The 16271-nt window shown below is 44.4% G+C and overlaps 1 protein-coding gene across 1 annotated transcript; it reads left to right on the top strand.

The window, feature by feature from the left end:
* Nucleotides 1-1531: 1531 nt before the first annotated feature.
* Nucleotides 1532-13763, top strand: LOC119393707 (putative nuclease HARBI1). Its single transcript, XM_037660829.2, has 5 exons — nt 1532-2902; nt 3753-4022; nt 4719-4988; nt 9696-9820; nt 12384-13763. The coding sequence occupies exons 1-5, from the start codon at nt 2503-2505 to the stop codon at nt 12384-12386; spliced, it is 1068 nt and encodes a 355-aa protein (XP_037516757.1). The 5' UTR covers nt 1532-2502; the 3' UTR covers nt 12387-13763.
* The last annotated feature ends 2508 nt before the right edge of the window (nt 13764-16271 follow it).

Genomic DNA, 16271 nt, shown 5'->3' with positions numbered 1-16271 from the left:
GCCAGCGATGGTGATGCAGTTGCTATATTTGGTGACGTCACTGAAAAAGGCTCGTAAGTGGATTCACGAAGCAAAAAAATTGCGCAGAGACAGCGTGGCTACGAAGAAATCCCAAGAGTGGTCCGGACTACTCTTACGAACAATATGGCTGTTTAGAACATGCAACTGCGGCGGGCATCTGGGTGCCATGGCTGATTTTAAGCTAATTCACGGCCATGTAAGGCTGCTTGATGACTGCTGGTACGTTTTAATTTATTTCGGCGCTTTGAGTTCGTGTGTTGTTTCGCTTGAGCGCTATGGACAGTATTGACACTCGCAGTCGTGCAATAAGCTGGGAGCCGCAGTAAATAAAGAAGCCTATTGGGTGTCAATGGCGAAAAATTATGCATGCAAAGGCTTGTGGTTGGATTAAAAGCAAAGTTCTACATGAATGGTCGATGAAGTCGAAAGCTGAGCGGTGTTTGGTCAACATTTTTTTGTTATGTTGTTGTGTGGCGTCCTACTTCCTCCAATGAGACGTCCAACTTATCATGATATACGCAGCATTGGTCGAAATTACCACCAACGAGGTTCAGAGGGGCACATCAGCTGCACGCTATTGGAAATAAAATTGAGCGGAGCATTTCATTTAGCCGTTATTAAAGCCTATTATATGATTCCACTATTTGTATAGTTGGATTGGCTTTAACTGCCCAATAGGCACGATCGCCGAAACGCAGCTGTCGCTATGCGCTTTGGGCCGATCCAGAGCGGGCTCGTACATTTGCAAATCGCAGCATATTATAGATGTGCGTGATTATGCATGAAATCACAAACAAATCGAGCTTTTCGACCTCCACTGTTCGGAAACCGAAACGGAACGCGTTTATACGGCGAGCAGTCAGAAATAAATGGCTCCAGTAATTTGAAATGACATCAAAAATATGTACGAATGCTCACGATTCTCGAGTATCGCTTTGATTAATAACTGCCATTTAATTTGGCGTGAGAATATCAATTGAAGGTGGCTTCACGCACTCATAAATGTATATTGTGCTCATAAACGTCAGCTTGATGTGGAAATCATCGCGTAGCCAAGGCGAAACCCCCGCAGGAGGCGCCTATCGTAGCAGACGACAAACGATAGCAGACGACGGTTTGGGCGAGAGGCGCAATTTGTGATTGGTTGGGTAGCAGTACTCTCCACAACAGGCCATCTTATGACGTTAACAGAACACTTCTTTCATCGCGCGCTCCTGTCGTGTTCGTCATATCTTCCCCCTCGCACATAAGAGAACTTTTTATCTTCTCGCGATCAACGCGAAAGAGCTTTTTCTAAGTTGTCTTAGCGCCTACCCCTTGCTGCGCAGTTTGTAAGAACAACATGGCGGCGTAAACAAGTGCGGGTGGTCATTTCCGCGAACGTTTGTCGCAGTATTGTGGATCCCGTTGCTCTTTCAGACCGTGCAAGCCGTGCGAAAACGAACGGCAGTGTCTCTCTGTGCTCAGTGGAACGTGGAAGCGTGTGCCTCGGCGTGCTTGTAAAGAGGAAATAGGCGCCAGCGCATCGTCGTAGCCGACTTACGGTGTCTGCCAAGTGCGTTTGAATACCGTTAACAGCTCGTTCGCATCGCCTTCTAGTTGTTCGTTCACGTGCAGTGTGGTATCTGGCATCGGAACCGTTTGGGCAAGTTACTTGAGTGATCCTGGAAAGTCGCTGTTACTCTTCAGCGACGCTGTTTATTGGATTCCGGTTTCAGCAATGCGCTTCTATTGTCGCTGTATTGTGGATCCCGTTGCTTCTCGCTGTGTTGTGACTTCCGTTGCTCTTTCGGAGCGTGCAAGCCGTGCGAAAACCAACGGCAGTGTCTCTCGGTGCGCAGTGGAACGTGAAGCGTGTGCCTCGGCGTGCTTGTGAAGAGGAAATAGGCGCCAGCGCATCGTCGTAGCCGACTTACGGAGCCTGCAAAGTGCGCTTGAATACCGTTAACAGCTCGTTCGCATCGCCTGCCAGTTATTCGTTCACGTGCAGTGTGGTATCTGGCATCGGCACTGTTTGGGCAAGTTACTTAAGTGATCCTGGAAAGTCGCTGTTACTCCTAAGCGACGCTGTTTATTGGATTCCGGTTTCAGCAATGCGCTTCTTTTTTTAAAGCCAATATTCGATGAATGCGCTTTGCTCGAGAAAGTAGCGAAGCTAGGGCGAACGGTGGTTCTGTGATGACAGATTCAAGGCTTGTGTAGAGGCTGTGGTTGTGTGACAGGTCAATAGCTCAACGGCGTTGACGACTACGTGTCCTAAGGCAAGTAATTGCAGGTTTTTAGTGCTAAAAATTTGTCGTGATGCTTTAGGCGAACTTGAAGGATTTGGCGTAGCTTTTGTCTGCCAACCTATTGCTTCTCCTGGTTGATGTGGTAAACCCAACGTCGTAACGCGCGGAACCGGAAGTCGCACGCCAATGCGTTCTGCTATAAATATGGCTGCCTCAGCAGCAGCCACCCTTGACTTTCGCCAGAGACACCATGGAGTACTTCATGGCTGCCATCGCTCGTGAGCGTCAACCTTCCCTCCGGAGAGAGCGCACGTTCCGCCGGCGCCTAGCCTTGGATGACGTTCCGGACCAGCACCTGCGCAATTACCGGTTTCCGAGGCAGCATATCGTGACCCTCTGCACGACACTCGAGCCTCGACTGCAGCGACCTACGGCGCGGTCTCACGCCTTACCAGTGCACGTGCAAGTCCTGCTCGCTTTGCGCTTTTTCGCAAGCGGGAGCTTCCAGACGGCGGTAGGGGACACGGTTGGCGTTAGCCAGTCGAGTGCGTCGCGCGTTGTGGCAGAAGTTACTGACGCCCTGTGCTCGCTCGCTGCGGAGCACATACGCTTCCCGGCGACACTGAGGGCTGCTAATGCTTCCGCCATCGGTGAGTTGAACTTTCGCAACTAAACTTGTTGCTTGACGTGTAGTGTCATAACGGCTGTAGTTTTCTGTTAGCGCTGCAGACTTAATGTTAACCGATGTAAATCTCTGGAATTACACATGTGTTACTACTAGTATACCATGCATCTTGGTACCAGTGATAATGCACACAATATCAAGTACGAAGTATAAGTTTCTACAGCTGGCATTGTTGAGCATTTTTTGTTGTTGCTTGGCCTACACATAATTTTTTCAGATTAATTGGTGCCTTTCTGTTATCTAGGAAGTGTCACAGTTTTGGGGAAAGTAATTTAGGTGAATTAACGTTTCAGGAGTCATGAATCAGCTTTTTACAAATTGCCTTTGTTTCCTGTCATTAGTTGCATGCAATGTTGTTCTTGTGGCAGCACCAGTATTTCACGAGAATACAAGGTTATGCTGCAAAATGTTCATTTCCACTATCACACACCATCTTGAGAAGCTAATCATTCATGAGATGGGTAACACACTTGATTACGAAAACATACCAAAATATGCAGAGCTTATGTGGCACTTCAGTGCAGGCACGTAGGCAAGAGGGGGTGCCAGGAGGGCCCGGCCTTCACCCCCCCCCCGAACTTTGACCAGCCTTCCATTATCCCGGGCAACTTTTCTCTTTTTGCCATGGAAAGACTTTCTTTTGAACAATTAGGCCTTGGGCCCCCCCCTGAAAAAAAAATCCTGCCTACGTGCCTGCTTCAGTGTTTCATGGTGCGTAAGCATACTTGATGGGCTTAACGGAACGGTATGATTACGTTGCTGCCTAATATGTCTTAAAAGCACTTTCAATAGCTGTTTATTCATCTTCTTTTTAGCCTTCTCGCAGATCGCACAGTTCCCCAAGGTCCTGGGATGCATAGATGGCACACATGTGCAAATCAAGCCTCCTAAGGACCAGGAACACGTGTTCAGGAACAGGAAAGGCCTGTACTCGATCAATGTACAGGCTATCTGCAATGCTGAAGGTGCAATCACACAGCTGACGTCAAGGTGGCCCGGCAGCACTCACGACAGCTTTGTTTGGGCCAACTGCGACCTGCGGAGGTGCTTCGAAAGAGGGGAATTGCCTGACGGCTGGTTGCTAGGTAAGTTCTTTTTAAAGATATAGATGAGAAAGCTAACAGCAGTTCATGTGCACGCCTTCAGACTGTTTTTTTAATAGTGGCTGATTGTATTATTCTCACATAGTGGTGTCAATTGTACTGTCATTATGAAGTAAACTACTGCGAACTGGTGTGTCTCTCTGTATTTTTATATATATATATATATATATATATATATATATAGAGAGAGAGAGCGACACGCACACACACAGTTGAACCCATTTATAAGAGACGTGCACGGGGAAGCAATTCTCGTGTTTGATATGAGTTGCCTCTTATAACCAGGGTACCACGTTTACATTTTCTTCTCAATCCCTATTTTAATGTAGGCACACTGATGTCTCTTATACCGAAATGTGTGTTACAGCAATGTCTCTTATAAAGGAGTTTGGCTGTGTTTATATATATATATATATATATATATATATATATATGTATATATATATATATATATATACTGCTGTTTGCAACTAGCAGGGACACAGAGCATCAGTTTGAACATGACGCCACTCAAATGCAGTAATAGTGCAATTTGCCAGCCATACCATAATTTTTCGAACGTTATGCCTTGTTATTTCCGCACCATACATGTTTTCATGCTATATGCGATGTCCTTAGTAGTACGTTTATTTCAACCCATCACATGTGACATGAATACACACTTGTTCCTCTGTTAAGGTGACTCTGGGTATGCCTTAGAGCCATGGCTGCTCACCCCTCTAAGGTCTGCGGCTGGCCCAGCGGAGCAACGCTATAATGCAGCCCATACCCGGACGAGGCAGGTCATTGAGCGAACCTTTGGAATCCTCAAGGGACGCTTCAGGTGCCTGCACCAATCCGGGGGTGTTCTGCAATATAGCCCATCAATGTGCGCCAGAATAGTGGTGGCATGTGCGGTGCTGCACAACATGTGTGTCCGGCATGGCATTGGCCTCGACGCTACTGATGGTGAGTGTTGTTGCTGTAGTAGCCTTATTAATGTGTTAGGCAAAAGAGTACTTCGTTAGGAGAAATATTGATGACCAACAAATGCACTAGCAATTAGCAACTGCCGTGCAGCTCAGGAAAGTGATGTTGTTCAAGCTTTTAAGCTATCCACATGACATATTTTATTCCTCATAATGAAAAGTTCATCATTAGCTCGGTCAGCTCCTACCTCACAACTTGATTCTTTAGGAAAACATCGAACTTGCTCAAACTGCTGCACATGATTTGCCAGTTTCTGTACATTAAGGCTTAGAAATTGGTACATAGCTGTACTGATAAAAACATATGCGAGTTTTAGTAGCGTACCGCAGTAGTGAGGGTATGAAGAGAAAAGGTCGCGCTGTACAGGAATGGAATGTTGCAACGGGGAGAGTGTAGTAGATAAAACGCTTAACACTGGAACAGGATTTTCATGTATTGTCGCTTTGTCATGCAACTTTCTTTAGACTTGTGCCTTCATCATTGTCGCTTCAGGTGTGAGTGAACTTCACAGATTTTCCTGGCCGTGGCAGGCACATTTTGGTGGGAGCAATATGGTAGAGTAGAGCAATATGGTAGTGCACCTGAAAGAACACCAGATGGTTGAAAGTTCCGGAGCGCTGCACTATGGTGTCTCCCATAATCGTATCGCTGTTTTGGGATGTAAAAACTCAAATAATATTATTATTAATGAATTTCACAGATTTATAAAATAGGGAGATTAGCAGATGTGACAGTCACCTATGTTCACATGAACAGCTTTCTATAAGCATTTTACTTTTCATACACAGTTTCCAGTTAAAGCATTGCGATTTGTTTGGCAAACTCAAGCGCACCACTTTGCACTACACAATTTCTTTGCTGTGATAGCATTTTTCTGCGTGAGAGCTTTTGCGATGCGGTGTTCATTTTAATGTTCATTAGGCTTTGGTAGCAAAAATGGTGTAAGCATGCTGAATCCATGCTGACAAATATTGCAGTGACATCATCTGTGAATGTTGCTTCAGATTAGTAAAGGCATTATTAAAGTGGGCGCAAAAGATGTGCCTGTCTTTTCAGGCATGAGCTTCAGGATTAGTTTGAAGTCTGATATTCAGAAATTGGTTAATAAATGATATGGAAGGTTTCCCATTACAAAAAACATGTACCAGTTATAAAGTAGAAGCTTGTCAGTCTTCAGTCAGTTTCACCTATGCAAATTGTGTAACTAGCAGTCCTTTCAAAACAGTTGTGTGGTCTATCGCAAAGTACACTCCTTATTCAGCTTCGCTTTGTTCAACGTTGCACAAGTAAACTTTTGTGAGGAAACCAGCATGTCCACATGAGTGTGCCTAGGTCTGGGTAGCGAGAGAAAACTTCCGCTAGGCTGTGTGTATTTTACTTAACGGTCATGGTTTTGATTTGGCAAAGTCAGCATCCATACAGCAATCGCATTCGTTAGCAAATGTCATGTGATGTTATTAATATTTGCCATTATAATGTTTACAGATCATTGCTGCCTCGCTTTGCAATTGAAAAAAAAACAATGCATGCTGCGGTGTCTAAACTCATTTGCCTCTATATATGGGGCAAGCAAGACAATGAACATTTAGTTTCTGAACTGCTATTGTATTTCAGAACATGCATGCTTGAGGTGGGGGGCAGCAGTTAATTGTCACTGGGCATTCAGGTATAAGTTGTATGTGTATAGCAGACGTCACTGATAAGTATTTCGCACACCCTTTGGCCACATTCTGGGTTGCCGTGGTTGTAGTGTTTAGCGAACCCTGGGCACTTTGAGCGTTTCTATCTATCTATCTGTCTGTCTGTCTGTCTGTCTGTCTGTCTGTCTGTCTGTCTGTCTGTCTGTCTGTCTGTCTGTCTGTTCTGTCTGTCTGTCGATCCAGCCAGCCAGCCAGCCGCCTACATCTGGGTGCTCTCGTGCTCGCTTCCTTAACTTGCTGTAGACCAAAATTGGCATGGGAGGGTAAGAAGGTTTGACGAATGTCTGTCTGTCTGTCTGTCGATCCAGCCAGCCAGCCAGCCGCCTACATCTGGGTGCTCTCGTGCTCGCTTCCTTAACTTGCTGTAGACCAAAATTGGCATGGGAGGGTAAGAAGGTTTGACGAATATGACTGTCTGGTCGTGACATGAATAACGCGAAAATCCTGTCGCGTACGTCATCAAACCATTTCCTCCAGACACGTGTGGCACGTACCCATGTACCACGGCCCGTGGTTTACGGGTATGCGCCATAGGTGATTGACAGTTTATGTCTACCCAAGAATGGCGAGCACATACATCGGTCATTTAAATGCTATAGCATTTAAATGCCGAAAACCGACACGGGCAGCGTTGACCCGAAGAAAAACCGACACGGGCAGCGTTGACCCGAAGAATGCAAAGAATAAAAATTAAAAATTAGGATCCCAGCAGGCATCGAAGCCAAGTATTCTGCGTGGCAGTCAGGTATGCTGCCGCAGAGCCACGCCAGGTCTAGAAACTGCTCTGAAAAAAGACCCTATGCAAGCGCTAGGTCGGTGCAACGTGAATTTTGATTGTAGTGATATGTGTCTAATTTTATAACAAAGCAATAAACACTACATATGTACTGCTATGATCCATGGGTCATGTCGGGTCGACATCAATTGTGGTTTCAGTGTTGGTTCCGCTTTTATAGCAGTCCAAGAAACATTACATTTGTATTCCTGATTCGGCAAGCTATATTGAAGCGTTACTAGACCACGGAGGAATATGCTAACGAAAGTTACGTATCAAATTCACGTCATCGCACCTTCGCATGCGCTCTGTTTTGATAAGACAAATGTCTGTGCTCTAATGTGAGTGCTGATACTACGTCAGACCATAAGTTACTAACTAAACGTCAGTGTAGTCGGTGTGCTTGGTAAGCTCACGTTGTGCGCACAACTCCTCCATTTACAAAAACACGTCGATAGTCCAAAAATGCAGCATAGAACTACTGACTGCCTGCTCTGCATGAAACCGATTCCCACAAGGCGGGGAATCTGCCGAATTTTTATGAATAGAAAAAGAATGAAATGTTTTTACTGTTGCAGTTTTTGTACTGCATTACCTTCCACTATGGCATTAATTTAGGCCGTTTACAAATGTTCACATACTTTCATTTACGAAGGGCAAGAAACATGGTGCTGTATGGACCGCAAACTATCTTGTGGTGTCTAGTGTTCCCCGGATCAGGGCTGCCAGGTTTGACTACTGTGCACCAGTTTGGCTTCTTTTTCGGGCAGGTGGTGGTAGAAAAGTGCCTTGGCTACTTTCATGTTCACTTGATGTGGATGAAATTATCAGTACCTTTTGCTCTCAGCGCTGCTGCTGCCCATGATGTGTCAAAGCATGGCAGGCAAGGCGTGTTTCCTGGTCCCGAAGTTTAGTTCGACAGTTGCATTATGCGCAATAACATGCTTTTGGATACGTGGCTGGAATAGGGGAAAACTGCTGCATGAAGCCTCACTTTGCAGAGCAGCCTATTGAGGAACGTGACTTCAGACTAATTCGAAGTTAACAGGACAATTGAAAGCGCTCCACATCCACCCTCTGTACGCTTCAGCATTGCAGATCGGATAGCTGACGAACTTTTTGTACTCTTTCTGAGGTGTAGGTACTGACTGTGGTTTGGGTATAGTATTAACTTGCTGGGACTTTGTCAGTGTGTGATAAACTATTGTGATAGTGGCTATAATTCATGCTTATATTCCAGCAACAGCGATTTTGAGAACACTCATTTTTATTGCAGCCACAAGGCTGTTACTGGTAGCCGTTTTAAAAAAGGTCGCGCAAGACGCGTGAAGAGTGTGTCATTTCTGCAACAGCACAAGAAGCCTGGTCAGCATGCACGAAAAACATGCTTACGTAACCAATTTATGCTTCAATTTCAGGAATTTTTGTTTTGACAGATTCCTGATGCGCCTATTTAAATTTCCACGAAAGTTCTGTTGCATTTAGTTGGTTAAATGAGAACGTCGTAGCAGTTCTCACGAGCGTGATTACTTGCATCTACTTTTACTGCCCTTAGCTCAAGTGGGATATGTTTTGGCTAGTTTTGAATCGGTAAAGAATGTGGGTTCACTTTGAAAAAATAGCTGTGAGTATAACGAATGCTAATTTTCATGCACTCGGAATTTCTCAACCTCTCAATATCTAAGTACAATTGGCACTCGGCAATGCCACGGTGTGTTGAAGCGTACATGAAAAGAGTTATCATGGCTAATAGTGACAACTAGGTGATTCAGCGTTCGGTAATTTCGCTGCACCTGTGCAGATGCTGTGAGAAAGTATGGCTGTAAGTGTTGCTGGTGCATAACCACCTCTATTCGCCAAACCTTATCACAGTTCATGAGGCAGCATTTTCACATTTCATATGTGAAATCTAGCCACTTGCTCACACCATAAATGCTGTTATAAACATGCCTGTGAATTAACGTTTCAGTTGAGTTGCGCCAAAGAATGCCCATAATTAGCACATTTTCTGCTGTGCTTGAAGCTTGCTACTAGCAGTGAATTGTTGTACACTCATTGCAATTGCTGTTTTGCTGCATAAGCTGGTATGAGCTCACATTTATAGCTTTTTTCGTGTCAAGTTTATATTTGCGAAATGTCTTGCCACATGGAATTGTGTCGCTTTTTCATGCTGCTTCTTTATATATACACATAGTTATCGTTGTTCCCTAGATGACCCTGTTTTCGACGAGGGCGGGGATGACCCTGAGCCACCACGCATGCAAGAAGACACAGCAGCTGGGATTGCCGTACGTCGCCGGGTTATCGAGGCCATGCATTCATTGGCTGTGCAGACGGTATGGCAGCTAAACTTTTGCTTTCCTTACACAATATATAAACAAAATTTTACCGGTTCATGTTGTTGTCTCCATCTTCCTAGTCACAGTTAATGCTTTAGTGTAGCTGGCAAAAGTTAACTGGTCACAATAGTTTGCGATCAGGGGCGTGGCAGAGGGGGGGTTGGGTAACTCAACCAACCCCCCTCCCCACCCGACCTTTTTCAATTTTACTCGCGTATGTATACACACACACACATACAAACGCAGGCACGAACATACACAAAGTATGATTGACCCCCTCCCCCCGCCCCCCCCCGCCCGAAAAACTTGTCGATCACTTGTCGAGGCAGACTACTGTCTGGTCAGTTTGTACATGCCGTGCAGTCTATAGGGAAAATAAACCATACAGACATTTCTTTCCTTTCAGCTTTCCTCGCACAGCGTGCACTGCATTGGTGACTTACAGGCATTTGCTGTGTTAAACCACGTCATCCTATCCTTTATTGGTGCCCCGCCACGGTGGTCTAGTGGTTATGGCGTTCAACTGCTGACCCGAAGGTCGCGGGATCGAATGCCGGCCGCAACGGCTGCATTTTCGATGGAGGCGAAAATGTTTGAGACCCGTGTACTTAGATTTAGGTGCACGTTAACGAACCCCAGGTGGTCGAAACTTCCGGAGCCCTCCACTACGGCGTCTCTCATAATCATATCGTGGTTTTGGGATGTTAAACCCCAGATATTATTATTATTATTATATTCTTTATTGGTTATGTAGAACAGAGACGTGTAATTGGTATCTCCACAATATCGGGGGCGTCAGAGCCTAGAGGGCCTTAGAGTAATATAGCCAGACAATATTGCACCATCCACTGCAAGATGAGCTTTTGATTCTTTCTAAGGTGTAAAAAACAATGGGTTTTGAAGTCCTCATGTTGAAAAAATCTAACACGCAATGCACACGGGCTGCCAAAATCTCTTCTCATGTTGAAAAAATCTAACACGCAATGCACACGGGCTGCCAAAATCTCTTACAAAGTGCATATATCTAAGACAATCAAGAGAAATATCACGAACGGATAATTTCCGTTTTGTTGCCTTCAAATAAGTAATAAGAGTGAATAATATTGTTACGTGCACATGAGATGTTTATGGGGCATTTAATGAGCACCGAGGCACAAAAAAGACCGTGGTGATCGCAGGAGCGGCGTCATCGTTCTCTTCCTCTTCTGCTTCTCTCGATTCCCCCTGGCAGTGACACTTCATAACAATATTATCTGAGCACATGCTCGTGACCATAGGCGTGCGCAGGGTTCCCCATCAGGGGGGGGGGGGGGGCGAAGGATCATTGCAGCGCACCCCCATGCCTTGTAAGTCGATGTATGAGGCAGATTTTGCGCCCCCCTTCTTAGTATATTAGGGGGGGTCGGCCGCCACCCCTGCCCCCCCTGTGCGCACGCCTATGCTCGTGACATTTTCACCAAATGGCAGATATTTTCTACTATGTGTATCGTTGCACTTCATTCAGTAATATGTTCAATCATGAAATGTCTGTTGGCACTACCCAAGCACAGTGGGCTCCACTGAAATACGTTATGTAAGAGTGTGGCACCTGCACAATTTGTTCCCTTTAGCAAGTGTTCAAACTCCTGGAATTTCATCAGGAAGCTTTCAGTTGGTCATGGAGGCATCTTATAACAATGTACACTACATTGGTATACCCTCTGCCAGTGCATGTTGCTTGTCTGCCAATAGAGGCTATGCCATTTCAACAGGTCCACATTGCACTTCCTACAGCAGTGATGCTACATATATGTCACATGAATTGCTTTGCACTAAGACAAGGCTTTGAAGATTGAAGAATACGTTAGGAAATTGATTCTTACAGCTGTTTCGCTGGTAAGACAGAGTAGTCGTGAGGCCAGAAGTACACTGAAGAGACCTGACAAATACACATAGTTTGGTACACATATTGCAGGCCGTTGGAGGGTATTATTGCAAGAGAACAGTGTGCTTCTTTTTGTGTCGTATGTGTGCACTTTACTTGCAGTATTCAAGTTTATGATGTTGGCGAGAAATTAAAGGTGGGTGCTTGCAACTGCTTAGATGAAGACGTGTATTGACAAAACGTATTCTACAGTGTATTACAGTGTACAAGCGTATTACAGAAAAACACAGAGATAGTTGGTTCACCCACATTAGATTCTCACACGCCAACACATTAAACTTGTGTAAATACACAATTTGTTTTAGCATTGTGTACTCATTTTTGGTCAGCTTCTCACATAGTCACACATTCAATTCAACAAAGTTTTAATTCTGCTGTTCAGAATTAGGCACAACCACGTTGCCCTCAAAATGAACATTATATTTGTACAATTTTAATTGAACAATTCTTTCCAGAGCTGTCGCAGTCCGCCTTTGCGCCCTCAGGAGCTTCCTTTGCGTCGTCAGGACTTCCTCAAACATTTCAGATACCTCTGAAAATACAAGAGCAAAAGTTCTTAGCACCTCATTGCATCACCTGTGCACTTTCGTGAACACCACTGCTGTAATGACCATTTGTACTTTTTCTACGTTCCAGTAATGACATGACAACGGACAGTCATCATCATGTGCTCTGTGGCTCAAGCAAGGGTGACAGATGAACAGGGACTACCAGTGACTGTTCCGGGCTCTTCACTGCACAAGTCAAATTGAAAAGTACATCACAATGACTGGAAAACTTTCAATTGTACGGCGGCTACTGGTGTGCATGCACTTCAGGCTTTGAGCAGCATATTGTGCTGTAGTTCCTTGCACTTCAGTATGAAAATGTGTTCCATTTATTGCGCTCTGAAAGCAAAGTGCCCAGCAACCTCGCATTTTCCGCTCACAGAGTAGCTGCCGTGGTCGGCAATCTAAACTCCTTTCATGCTTGGTGCTGCAACCCAGTAGCTGCGAAGCCAGCACCGTGGGCCATTTTTTTCATTTTTTACTTTGTTGCTGAAGAAGGACACGCACAGCATAAATGAACTTCTGTAAACTCTGGAGCACGTATCTCTGTGAAATACGACCCTTACTGTTTCATATGTGCACTTTTCTCTGCTTTGTCTCCTGTAGTATAATGTTATCCCGCTGCCTGCCTGTATTCCCTTACAATGGAGCTCTCTGTACAAACTGTTTATGTATTTTCATGTACCATTTACCTGAGCAAGCTTCCTTGCAATGTCAATAGTTTCTCATATCTGCAGCACTTTGCTCACGCTTTTGCTGAATTATTTGCAGCTGTGCAGGTAATTAACTCTACCGTGCGTCTACTTGTGCTCTTTAATGCATCTGTACCATGGTTCACCCAGCAGGTGGAATAATGGCGTGCTTTAGTTGCAAAGCAAGCGACTTCTAGGAGGTTGTGAGGCTCAGGAAATATTTTGGTGATCGCTACTATGACTGCGTTCTGATAAGCTATGGTAGCTCCATGGAAGTGTACTCAACATTCAGTTCTTGTTTTATTTCAGTGCGAGACTGATGTGCTTGACCATATTTGCTTTTTTGTGCTTATTGCTACGGGAACATATAGGCTACCAAATGTTGCTTATTTATTGTGTGATCCAATGTGATTGTGCCCGGCAGCAATATATGCCTCAGGACAGCGAGACATTGTGCCGCTAAAATTGCACAATCTTGGACATTCAGAACGCGCCAGTGCGCAACAGTTTTCGGCCACCGAAAGAAAGGGCAGCAGTGCAAGAACTGGGCACATGTGCACACTTGCGCACTTGCACACTCCCTTCAGGAGCGTTTTTGGGAGCGCCGCAGCGGTCTTAACGTATTGATATCAGCAATGTTTTCACTGAAGTAATTTGTTAATGTAATCTGCAAGATTACAACTACTAATGTTATTCAATTGGTGTGTTAGTGAAAGGTCGGTCTGCTGCGTTACACGATAGGGCTTACACTGCTAACGAAATTTTACTCATTCAACCGTAGCAGTCCTCGCGAGTGCATCAAAGTCGAGCAATTTCATCCTGTACAAATGGCTTTCATGCACTCTATATATGTATCTTTAAGCAGCCTAGCATTGATCAGCTGCTCGCACTTTGCTTTATCTGGACTGCATAGGATAGCACTGCTGCATTCTGTACTTTACTGTCGGGAACTTTTATAGGCAGTACTTGTTTACTCACGTCTGTTGTTCTGTGGTTGCTGCCGCCGCCGCGGAGTGGTTCTGGTCTGATGTGGCTGACCTATATTTAGAAATGACATAACTTGTATCTACAGTCGCACACAAGTCTTGTGTCATTTTACGGTCGCTAAATGCATTGTTGTTGAAGTGGCATTTACTACAGTCGGATCCACCTAGTCAAACTCGAACATTCCACATTGCTTTTTAATGCAATGATCATGCATAACATACAGCCTTGTGGCCTCATGATCATGCGTGACACACAGCCTTGCAGCCTCCCACACAATAGGATTTTCAAAAAGTTCTTGTGAGTGGGTGGTTGCAGAGAGCTTGCACTAATGTATTTTAAGGTAGTTTGAAAAGCACTTAGTGCATTGCAGCAGTCAGAGTGTTCTCATCTGAAGGTAATGTTAATTTACTGCATTCAGATATTATACATTTATGTTTAAGCTTATGCGCATTTTTGTTCTTAACAGCCCATCTAAGAACTGCGCCTCAACTAGAAGAGTCCGGCAGTTTCGAAATTAACATGGTGCAAATTATTTTCAAGCTTGCCAGACCAACTTGCCCAAGCGTCGGCTTTATGCTGCATTCATTTCAAGTATCCCAAGAGTATTTGAAAATAACGCTGATGCACATCTGTGTCATTTCATTAAGTGAACAGTTACTTTCGCTTTCCTTTGGTCACATAAAATTTACAGAATTCTGATGTATTTTTTTCTCAGTTTGACATTCCTGTACATGTTCACTTTCTCAAGTATGTTTGCTGTTGTGCAAAAATTACTTTCAACCCGATGCATAAAACGTACGCATGAGGACAAGAGCGCCGTGTTTGTGCCCTTTCTTTGTCCCGTCTCGTAGCGCTGTTTTCTACGTGAAGATGTTTCATTTTACTTGCGTGAAGTCGCGAGCAAATGTTTGCACACCGCAAACCGCGAAAAATTAGTTCTAGCACATCTCAATACAATGTACATTGCTTTCACGGAACAGTGAGATATGGGCACTTAAGGCAGAGGGCTTCATTTCACCAAGCATGCCCATGCTTCAAGCATAAAAAGACTTGTCGACAACATTTGTTCCCCAAACTCTTGCTCATGACTGCACACACCTGTACATATGTGTTTTTTACTACTCACTATTATTGTATGTGTTGGCAGTTACTGGTAGGGGCACAGACGTAGCCAATCCGAATAAGCAACCTTTGTGTTAACTCTTGTTAGGTCTACCTCATGTGGTTTAAAAAGGAACTAATGATTCCAGCAGCCGTATGCTTACCAGGGGCACCCTGGCTTTCTTGGTCGCCGGACCTGTACAAATGCAGAAAATGTTTTTCATTTATGGAGTGCCACGTCTTGAGTTATTGCGCCTTACCCAGCAGCAGAAGGGATAGCCATGTCGCTTCATAGGTGCCTGCAGTATAGAAATGTATGAATCTCAAGGGCAATGCAATGCAAGTCACATTCGGTAAAGAAGCCAGTTCAATCGAACTATTTATTTTTAGCTATGCCGCTGCTTGGGAAAATACGCTTTGTATAGCTCGTAGGTTTCAGCAAGCAATGACAGACAATGTATACAAAACCACACAATGTAATACAAAGGGAATGTTGCAGGACTGGTGTTCGGAAAATAGATTCTCTTTGTGAGGACAGCTGAAATTGGAGCATTGCAGAACATTTTCACCCTAGTTTCTCACCTCTCTGTTACGCATTGGGTACCTTCATTATATTAAAACACGTCATAAGTTAAACACTTTCATTGGCCATTTCGACTGTCACAGTAGTATTACATTTACTGCACACCATTTTTCTTGCAAAGCTAATTCCCTTGATGCAGCAGTACCACTTGAAAGATGGAAAGTAAATACAACGACGTACATAAAGCCAGCAGACCATAACGAATACCTAGTTTACATTAGCCAACAGCAGCTAAAAGTATCTGTCAGACAGGAAATAGGCTGCTGCCCTGAAAAGTGATTGTGAAAGGTTGCCTTGAGTGGCGTTTCTTGTTCGATATTGCACCAACGCAACTCTGTTTTCTTTGGGGCTTTCGGCTTATTCAAAGGAAAAGTAGGCCCACTGTACAGCGCACTGGAGCACTCTAACAACTCTTATAGAGAACCTTCCAATTTCGTATATGCACACATCAACAATAAAGGGGTCTGTCTTGTACTGTCGAATTTTAGGGAAAAAAGGTTCATTGTGTATGGGCATTTTCTAAATCTCACAGATTATAGAGTATATTTGTGATTTCTACATATTGCAATAAATGTGGATCTTCACTGCTTACCTTCTAAATTTGTTTATTTTA

The sequence above is a fragment of the Rhipicephalus sanguineus genome, chromosome 5, assembly GCF_013339695.2.
Source record: "Rhipicephalus sanguineus isolate Rsan-2018 chromosome 5, BIME_Rsan_1.4, whole genome shotgun sequence".
In the NCBI taxonomy this organism is placed as follows: domain Eukaryota; kingdom Metazoa; phylum Arthropoda; class Arachnida; order Ixodida; family Ixodidae; genus Rhipicephalus; species Rhipicephalus sanguineus.
This window is presented reverse-complemented; position numbering and strand designations above follow the sequence as displayed.